Here is a 9,777-nt window from a genome sequence, read left to right as displayed (position 1 = left end):
CAGGCAAAGCTGGAAGGGTTATTTATGACCAACCAAAATCTGTAAGGTGGTTGGTTGTTGACTGAATCTGCTTGGAAAACCGTCTTGGAGTGTGGATTCTGAATGGTCGGACCAACGCTGTGCAGACCTGACCACTGGAACTTTCCTTTTGAGTCTTTGTTTGCAGGCGGTGATAAGCAAAATGGCGTCGTTGTCAGATTTACTGAAAGGAGGACGAGAGACGGCCTTACCTGTTTCTAAAAGACATGAGGCAGTAGTCAAGCCTGCAATTTACACAGGCAGGACAGTCAATGTGTTGGTAATTATTCTGTAGCACGGACCTCAAATGACCTTTATAGTTTTCAAGATATAGGATTTTCATAAGCAAAGTGTCATGATGATGTGGCAAGTGACACTTTACTTCTTGAAAGTCCAATATCTGCTAAACGTGACTGCTGACGTGCAAAACATTTTGGGACTGTATCAACAGTGGTATAATGATAAAAAATACCAAAAGATAGTTTTTGCATGGAGTTTTCCTTTAATGTTCAGTTAGGCTATATGTTTTAGTAGGCATACAGACAATATCATTGCGATAAAATCTATTTCAATATCTGCCCAAACACGAAAAAATATCAGTGGACAAATGGAAAAAATACCTAAATATATTTTTTTTGTGGATTTTTCCTTGAATAAAGAACAAGTGTAGAACTAACATAAAGTTAAAGTAATTGTCATTTTCCCGTCTGTATGACGCTGACGTTTTAGATCATTTCAATATCACAAACGAAAAAATATCTTATTATTCGCCTGCTTTTACTCCTTAGTATTGTCTCTGGCGTTGTCGTGGAAATGACCGGACCAAGGTGCAGCGTGGTAAGCGTACATTTTCCTTTATTTATGTAAATGTCGCCAACAAAACAAAAACCCAAAGAAACGACCGTGAAGCCTACTAGGGCTATAGTGCCACTAACAAAGATAACTACCCACAAAATACAAAGGAAAAAATGCTGCCTAAGTATGATTCCCAATCAGAGACAACGATAGACAGCTGTCCCTGATTGAGAACCATACCCGGACAAAACATAGATATAGAAAACATAGAAATAAAGAAACTAGAATGCCCACCCTAGTCACACCCTGGCCTACCCAAAATAGAGAATAAAAGCCTCTCTATGGCCAGGGCGTGACAAGTATAGTGACATGGACCATTTTCTAGCATTACTTTCGGCCTTTCTCCCCACACCTAATAATATCACATTGAGGGGTGCTGGCCACTGTCTGATGGCTATAGGTGAGAGTCATTAACAATATCAACAATCCATTAGTAATTAGCCATCTTTAATGTAAATGAAGACGTGGGCGGGGCAATCAATTGTGGGGGCAGTAGTCTAATTATAATATCTAAACTGAAGTGGGTCTGGGTATGGTGTATAAAGTCCCCTCTGGTGGGATAGAATTCAGACGAGTCTTTCTGCAGGAGAAGACGTGTAAAAAAGAAGCGTGCGTAATTTACAATGGCGAAATGGGAAATGCGAATGGACGTTCTAAAATGTTTGGCGGTGCTTGAGCTGGATGACATGGATTCAGACGCAAGGGGGGAACTTGATGAGATGTATCAAGAGATCTATGATGATAAATATGGCATTTTTTCAGTAGATTCCGATTCTGACAGTGAGACATATGGGAACCCTCCCAGGGTGCCAGCGGCACCACAACGCAATCAGCAAAACTCCCGCAGTTGCTACAGTCAACATGGGCGCAAAAAAGCCCCTACGTTGCCCACTGTGGAGCCGTCATCAACTGAGATGGAGAGAGATAATACGGGGGTGGACGGCACAGTTTGGGTGAAACAGCCTGTTGGTAACGCCACGGGTCGATTATTAACACAGAACGACACCAGATTAGAATCAGGCCCTACACCATATGCAAAAGACAGAATCGACGGTGCCTACGCCAGCTTTCATTGTTTGTGTGACATGGAGATGTTGCAGCGCATCAGGGACTGTACTGTGGCTGAGGCGCACCGGGTGCAAGGAAAAAACAAAACATGGGACTTGTCTGTGGAGGAATTGGAAGCATTCATTGCGGTCCTGTATGTCCGTGGGCTACACGGCAATAGACTAGCGTCTTTGGATGGCTACTGGTCATGTTTAAAATTAGATTTCTTTCGAGACACCATGCCAATGGACCGCTTCACAGAAATCTTGCGGTACCTGCGTTTTGACACCAGAGAGATCAGACGCCCCCGGACATATTCGAACAAATTCGCCGTGGTCTCAGAAGTTTGGAACGCGTTTGTACGGAACTGCATTGCATGTTACAAGCCAGGGTTGAACATCACTGTTGAGGAGCAATGGTCCCTTTCAAGTGGAGAGGTCATCAAGTTTGCGTTGACCGCTGACGTAGACAGCAAGTACGTGCTAAATGTCATTCCTTATGTCGTTCCTTATTCGGGGGAAGATGAATCTCAGAAGCCTGAAAATGTGGCATTGAAGCTTGTGGAACCTTACCTCGGTGCGGGGAGAACGGTCACTACGGACAAGTTCTGCGCATCCCTGCCATTAGCAAATAAGTTGATTGCCAACAAAACCAACTTGGTCGGGGCAGTGAGTCATTGCGGACGAGAGCTGCCTCCCGTGATGCGTAATAAGGCACAGACAAAGCTATACTCCACTACCGTGCTAAAGCATTACAAAACAACCCTTACGGTTTACAGAAGTAACCCAAGAAAGAACGTCTGTATTCTGAGCACTATGCACCCGACTGTCGCCATCGGGAACGACCGAACGAGAGAACCGGAGACCGTGACGTTCTATAATAGCAACAGGGTGGGTTTCACATTACGATATTTTAAACATCATGCCATACACGTGTCATGCACTTGCAGACTACCAAATGTGTTGTTGTTTTTCATTTGGGGATGTAATGCTAATCAATTGTATTCTACCCATAGGTTGATGTAAATACGATGACAAGAGAGCGTACGGTGGAGGTTGTGACAGGGTTGGAGAAAGGAGGTTCACACCGCTGGCCCCTTGCGGTATTCTTCAACCTTCTTGACCTGGCTGCAATCAACGCATATGTTTTGTTCACGCAATGCACTGCTAAGACAGTGTCAACGAGAGATTTCATCATGGATCTGGCATTCGAGCTTCGCGAGAAGCACATGAGGGCCAATGCCGCACCGCCTCCTCCCCTCCCACCCATCCAGGACACAGTCTGTGAAACGAAGACCCACAGCAAGGTGCGCAGATCGACACGGAACAAGGCTCCTAAAAGCTGTGGGTAGTGCAACGGATTTGCTTGTGGGTCTTGCGCATGCAAATATCCAGAACAACAGAAGACGAGAGAATAATTCATGCGTTAGGCTAAAGGCGCATATCCCAAAGGCACAAGATACAGTCTCCAGTGAATTAACAACCGAGTCTTTGTTATAGCATGGATGTATTGCCACTAATTCTCCTGTATACATGTAACGTTTCAACATTGTGTTTTGCACCCTACCAATTGTGTTACAAATAAAATACAGAAACTTGATAACATTGTGTTTTTTTTAATTCAAAGAAACATAACACAAAACAGGTTTTACACGAGTTGTCTATTATCAATTGATAACCACGTATTATGCTAACACGTGTAACCGCTGAAAAGTTGGGTGTTTTAGTGTACTGTAATTCCTCTTCAACGTTTAGTAAATGATTACACCCTCTATTATTATACATTCATTGATAAATATATAGGCTAGGCTATAACAAGAGTATGCTGCATGTGCAACAGCTATACCAGAGATTCTATGTTTTTTTGTATAAAAACGTGTGGTAAAATGGCATATCGTTTTCTATTACTAAACTAGATATGCTGTTTACCTCAAGCATTTAATAATAATATGATAGTAAAACTAGAAAGCATGACTTTGAATTGACAAGCTACATATGATGATCTCTCGTATGTAGCCTATCTTGTTTGTCTTTAATGAAAGCTCTTTGGAATTTACACAGTCACTACATTCAGAAGTTACGTGCCATCCCATTCCTATCAGGGCCTGGCCAATTTGACATACGGTGCTTCTGACTGTATATCAATAGAAACATACAGTGTGTATATTTATATATATATATTTGGGCCAAAAAGAGTATGGCATGGGCTGCATAAACTTAGTTTACAGTACAAATACATGGGCTGCATAAACTCAGTGTACAGTACAAACCACCTCCCTGATATTGAGTTTTGTGAGTGTCTTTTGTATTGCAGGGCACCTCTAACCAACATCTCCAATGTTGTTACCATGATAACAGAAAATCATAGCCTCCTGAGTGGTAAAGCGGTCTAAGGCACTGCATCTCAGTGCTAGTGGTGTCACTACAGACCCTGGTTCGATCCTGGGCTGTGACCGGAGTCCCATAAGTATGTACACAATTGGCCCAGCGTCATTAGGGTTTGGCTGGGGTAGGTCGTCATTGAAAATAGAAAATAGGTTTTAACTGACTTGCCTACTTAAATAAAGGTTAAATAAACATAAATAAAAAAATGAATGAATAATGGTGGGTGAGTGAGAGAGTTACAGAGATGTAAATATTATAACCCCACCAAAATGCTAGCCTCCCGTGTTACTCCCATGTTAATGGTGAGAGGTTATCTTGTCTTGGGTTCATGATCTTTGTGCATCTGTAACTTTCTCACTCAGGTAAATGGAACAAAATACTAAACTTTTGACAAAATGTAATACACTCGAAGTAAATTTGTCCTAGTTGCCTACTAGACAAATTCAAATGGGGGGACTGGATAGATAAAGTGCATTAATTTCTAAATTGCATTCATGTAGCCTTATTTAAAAAAACATTTGATAACAAATCCAAAATGCTGGAGTATAGAGGCAAATGAAACTTTTAGCTTCACTGTCCAAATGAATATGTAGGGGTGTGTCTATCTCAGACTTAAGCTATATGCTGGTCATTAGCATGTCCATACCAGAATATTCTGTTGATGTGATGTTTCCTGTGGTGGAGATAAGGGAAGAGAGGAAGAAGAGGGCAGGTGAGAAGGGGTGGTGATAAAAACTAGAATGGCTCAGTAGGCTGATTGCCTTTCATTCATTCATTCATTCATTCATTCAAACCCACTGTCGTCCATTAAAAAGCCATTGGAGACTCTTTCAGCTGCCCATACATGGCTTGAATGGATAGAATTTGGTTAGTGATAAGATAACTAGATTTGTTTAGTTGGTATAAGTAAAGGACAGTGCACTCTTAGAAACTAGTTTTACCTCGTGAGGTTTGCAGAATCATATTTTGGGGGAAAATAAATACTTTAATTAGAATACCATCAGTCATCTTTATAATGGGGGGGTACAGTATTAACTCTGAATGTCGTACATGCCAGCAGGTGGTAGTAAATGCTTTAATTAGAAAGGAGAACATTGAACCCTCTGGATGAAAGCTGTATTTGCCTTAACCTGCTTATTAACTAAATCCCCAATGTTCTCGTCTTCCTCTTTGTTTTTAAAGGGGTCCTCCAGCTATTTCTAAATGTTTCCTGTTGAAACGCAAATTTAAATATCTTAAAGTGAGCACACTAAAGTGTAAAAAAATATATATATTTTGAGCAAAATAGTGTTTATTTTAGACACAACTGCAAACTTTATTGGAGTAGGGTACAGCTGCCTAAATACTAATTTCAGGCAAAGCTGGAAGGGTTATTTATGACCAACCAAAATCTGTAAGGTGGTTGGTTGTTGACTGAATCTGCTTGGAAAACCGTCTTGGAGTGTGGATTCTGAATGGTCGGACCAACGCTGTGCAGACCTGACCACTGGAACTTTCCTTTTGAGTCTTTGTTTGCAGGCGGTGATAAGCAAAATGGCGTCGTTGTCAGATTTACTGAAAGGAGGACGAGAGACGGCCTTACCTGTTTCTAAAAGACATGAGGCAGTAGTCAAGCCTGCAATTTACACAGGCAGGACAGTCAATGTGTTGGTAATTATTCTGTAGCACGGACCTCAAATGACCTTTATAGTTTTCAAGATATAGGATTTTCATAAGCAAAGTGTCATGATGATGTGGCAAGTGACACTTTACTTCTTGAAAGTCCAATATCTGCTAAACGTGACTGCTGACGTGCAAAACATTTTGGGACTGTATCAACAGTGGTATAATGATAAAAAATACCAAAAGATAGTTTTTGCATGGAGTTTTCCTTTAATGTTCAGTTAGGCTATATGTTTTAGTAGGCATACAGACAATATCATTGCGATAAAATCTATTTCAATATCTGCCCAAACACGAAAAAATATCAGTGGACAAATGGAAAAAATACCTAAATATATTTTTTTTGTGGATTTTTCCTTGAATAAAGAACAAGTGTAGAACTAACATAAAGTTAAAGTAATTGTCATTTTCCCGTCTGTATGACGCTGACGTTTTAGATCATTTCAATATCACAAACGAAAAAATATCTTATTATTCGCCTGCTTTTACTCCTTAGTATTGTCTCTGGCGTTGTCGTGGAAATGACCGGACCAAGGTGCAGCGTGGTAAGCGTACATTTTCCTTTATTTATGTAAATGTCGCCAACAAAACAAAAACCCAAAGAAACGACCGTGAAGCCTACTAGGGCTATAGTGCCACTAACAAAGATAACTACCCACAAAATACAAAGGAAAAAATGCTGCCTAAGTATGATTCCCAATCAGAGACAACGATAGACAGCTGTCCCTGATTGAGAACCATACCCGGACAAAACATAGATATAGAAAACATAGAAATAAAGAAACTAGAATGCCCACCCTAGTCACACCCTGGCCTACCCAAAATAGAGAATAAAAGCCTCTCTATGGCCAGGGCGTGACAAGTATAGTGACATGGACCATTTTCTAGCATTACTTTCGGCCTTTCTCCCCACACCTAATAATATCACATTGAGGGGTGCTGGCCACTGTCTGATGGCTATAGGTGAGAGTCATTAACAATATCAACAATCCATTAGTAATTAGCCATCTTTAATGTAAATGAAGACGTGGGCGGGGCAATCAATTGTGGGGGCAGTAGTCTAATTATAATATCTAAACTGAAGTGGGTCTGGGTATGGTGTATAAAGTCCCCTCTGGTGGGATAGAATTCAGACGAGTCTTTCTGCAGGAGAAGACGTGTAAAAAAGAAGCGTGCGTAATTTACAATGGCGAAATGGGAAATGCGAATGGACGTTCTAAAATGTTTGGCGGTGCTTGAGCTGGATGACATGGATTCAGACGCAAGGGGGGAACTTGATGAGATGTATCAAGAGATCTATGATGATAAATATGGCATTTTTTCAGTAGATTCCGATTCTGACAGTGAGACATATGGGAACCCTCCCAGGGTGCCAGCGGCACCACAACGCAATCAGCAAAACTCCCGCAGTTGCTACAGTCAACATGGGCGCAAAAAAGCCCCTACGTTGCCCACTGTGGAGCCGTCATCAACTGAGATGGAGAGAGATAATACGGGGGTGGACGGCACAGTTTGGGTGAAACAGCCTGTTGGTAACGCCACGGGTCGATTATTAACACAGAACGACACCAGATTAGAATCAGGCCCTACACCATATGCAAAAGACAGAATCGACGGTGCCTACGCCAGCTTTCATTGTTTGTGTGACATGGAGATGTTGCAGCGCATCAGGGACTGTACTGTGGCTGAGGCGCACCGGGTGCAAGGAAAAAACAAAACATGGGACTTGTCTGTGGAGGAATTGGAAGCATTCATTGCGGTCCTGTATGTCCGTGGGCTACACGGCAATAGACTAGCGTCTTTGGATGGCTACTGGTCATGTTTAAAATTAGATTTCTTTCGAGACACCATGCCAATGGACCGCTTCACAGAAATCTTGCGGTACCTGCGTTTTGACACCAGAGAGATCAGACGCCCCCGGACATATTCGAACAAATTCGCCGTGGTCTCAGAAGTTTGGAACGCGTTTGTACGGAACTGCATTGCATGTTACAAGCCAGGGTTGAACATCACTGTTGAGGAGCAATGGTCCCTTTCAAGTGGAGAGGTCATCAAGTTTGCGTTGACCGCTGACGTAGACAGCAAGTACGTGCTAAATGTCATTCCTTATGTCGTTCCTTATTCGGGGGAAGATGAATCTCAGAAGCCTGAAAATGTGGCATTGAAGCTTGTGGAACCTTACCTCGGTGCGGGGAGAACGGTCACTACGGACAAGTTCTGCGCATCCCTGCCATTAGCAAATAAGTTGATTGCCAACAAAACCAACTTGGTCGGGGCAGTGAGTCATTGCGGACGAGAGCTGCCTCCCGTGATGCGTAATAAGGCACAGACAAAGCTATACTCCACTACCGTGCTAAAGCATTACAAAACAACCCTTACGGTTTACAGAAGTAACCCAAGAAAGAACGTCTGTATTCTGAGCACTATGCACCCGACTGTCGCCATCGGGAACGACCGAACGAGAGAACCGGAGACCGTGACGTTCTATAATAGCAACAGGGTGGGTTTCACATTACGATATTTTAAACATCATGCCATACACGTGTCATGCACTTGCAGACTACCAAATGTGTTGTTGTTTTTCATTTGGGGATGTAATGCTAATCAATTGTATTCTACCCATAGGTTGATGTAAATACGATGACAAGAGAGCGTACGGTGGAGGTTGTGACAGGGTTGGAGAAAGGAGGTTCACACCGCTGGCCCCTTGCGGTATTCTTCAACCTTCTTGACCTGGCTGCAATCAACGCATATGTTTTGTTCACGCAATGCACTGCTAAGACAGTGTCAACGAGAGATTTCATCATGGATCTGGCATTCGAGCTTCGCGAGAAGCACATGAGGGCCAATGCCGCACCGCCTCCTCCCCTCCCACCCATCCAGGACACAGTCTGTGAAACGAAGACCCACAGCAAGGTGCGCAGATCGACACGGAACAAGGCTCCTAAAAGCTGTGGGTAGTGCAACGGATTTGCTTGTGGGTCTTGCGCATGCAAATATCCAGAACAACAGAAGACGAGAGAATAATTCATGCGTTAGGCTAAAGGCGCATATCCCAAAGGCACAAGATACAGTCTCCAGTGAATTAACAACCGAGTCTTTGTTATAGCATGGATGTATTGCCACTAATTCTCCTGTATACATGTAACGTTTCAACATTGTGTTTTGCACCCTACCAATTGTGTTACAAATAAAATACAGAAACTTGATAACATTGTGTTTTTTTTTATTCAAAGAAACATAACACAAAACAGGTTTTACACGAGTTGTCTATTATCAATTGATAACCACGTATTATGCTAACACGTGTAACCGCTGAAAAGTTGGGTGTTTTAGTGTACTGTAATTCCTCTTCAACGTTTAGTAAATGATTACACCCTCTATTATTATACATTCATTGATAAATATATAGGCTAGGCTATAACAAGAGTATGCTGCATGTGCAACAGCTATACCAGAGATTCTATGTTTTTTTGTATAAAAACGTGTGGTAAAATGGCATATCGTTTTCTATTACTAAACTAGATATGCTGTTTACCTCAAGCATTTAATAATAATATGATAGTAAAACTAGAAAGCATGACTTTGAATTGACAAGCTACATATGATGATCTCTCGTATGTAGCCTATCTTGTTTGTCTTTAATGAAAGCTCTTTGGAATTTACACAGTCACTACATTCAGAAGTTACGTGCCATCCCATTCCTATCAGGGCCTGGCCAATTTGACATACGGTGCTTCTGACTGTATATCAATAGAAACATACAGTGTGTATATTTATATATATATATTTGGGCCAAAAAGAGTATGGC

General features: G+C 41.9%; 2 protein-coding genes across 2 annotated transcripts; both read left to right on the top strand.

Moving 5' to 3' along the window:
* Window positions 1–1,360: 1,360 nt before the first annotated feature.
* LOC109895615 (uncharacterized) lies at window positions 1,361–3,517 on the top strand. Its single transcript, XM_020489504.2, has 2 exons — window positions 1,361–2,810; window positions 2,936–3,517. The coding sequence occupies exons 1-2, from the start codon at window positions 1,497–1,499 to the stop codon at window positions 3,269–3,271; spliced, it is 1,650 nt and encodes a 549-aa protein (XP_020345093.2). The 5' UTR covers window positions 1,361–1,496; the 3' UTR covers window positions 3,272–3,517.
* Window positions 3,518–7,016: 3,499 nt separating this feature from the next.
* LOC116374691 (uncharacterized) lies at window positions 7,017–9,175 on the top strand. The gene is made up of 2 exons (XM_031828882.1): window positions 7,017–8,466; window positions 8,592–9,175. Exons 1-2 carry the CDS (start codon window positions 7,153–7,155, stop codon window positions 8,925–8,927), a joined length of 1,650 nt encoding a protein of 549 aa, XP_031684742.1. The 5' UTR covers window positions 7,017–7,152; the 3' UTR covers window positions 8,928–9,175.
* The last annotated feature ends 602 nt before the right edge of the window (window positions 9,176–9,777 follow it).

This window comes from Oncorhynchus kisutch, linkage group LG1, assembly GCF_002021735.2.
Source record: "Oncorhynchus kisutch isolate 150728-3 linkage group LG1, Okis_V2, whole genome shotgun sequence".
Classification (NCBI taxonomy): Eukaryota; Metazoa; Chordata; class Actinopteri; order Salmoniformes; family Salmonidae; genus Oncorhynchus; species Oncorhynchus kisutch.
The sequence above is the reverse complement of the archived record's forward strand: the minus strand, read 5'-3'. Positions and strand labels throughout refer to the sequence as shown.

What these genes read in the sequence shown, in the direction of transcription:
- LOC109895615 (XM_020489504.2), top strand. Translation starts at nt 1,497, where the DNA reads ATGGCGAAATGGGAAATGCGAATGGACGTTCTAAAATGTTTGGCGGTG. An exon ending in CGTTCTATAATAGCAACAGG is followed by an intron (nt 2,811 to 2,935) that starts GTGGGTTTCACA and finishes TTCTACCCATAG; the next exon opens with GTTGATGTAAATACGATGAC.
- LOC116374691 (XM_031828882.1), top strand. Translation starts at nt 7,153, where the DNA reads ATGGCGAAATGGGAAATGCGAATGGACGTTCTAAAATGTTTGGCGGTG. An exon ending in CGTTCTATAATAGCAACAGG is followed by an intron (nt 8,467 to 8,591) that starts GTGGGTTTCACA and finishes TTCTACCCATAG; the next exon opens with GTTGATGTAAATACGATGAC.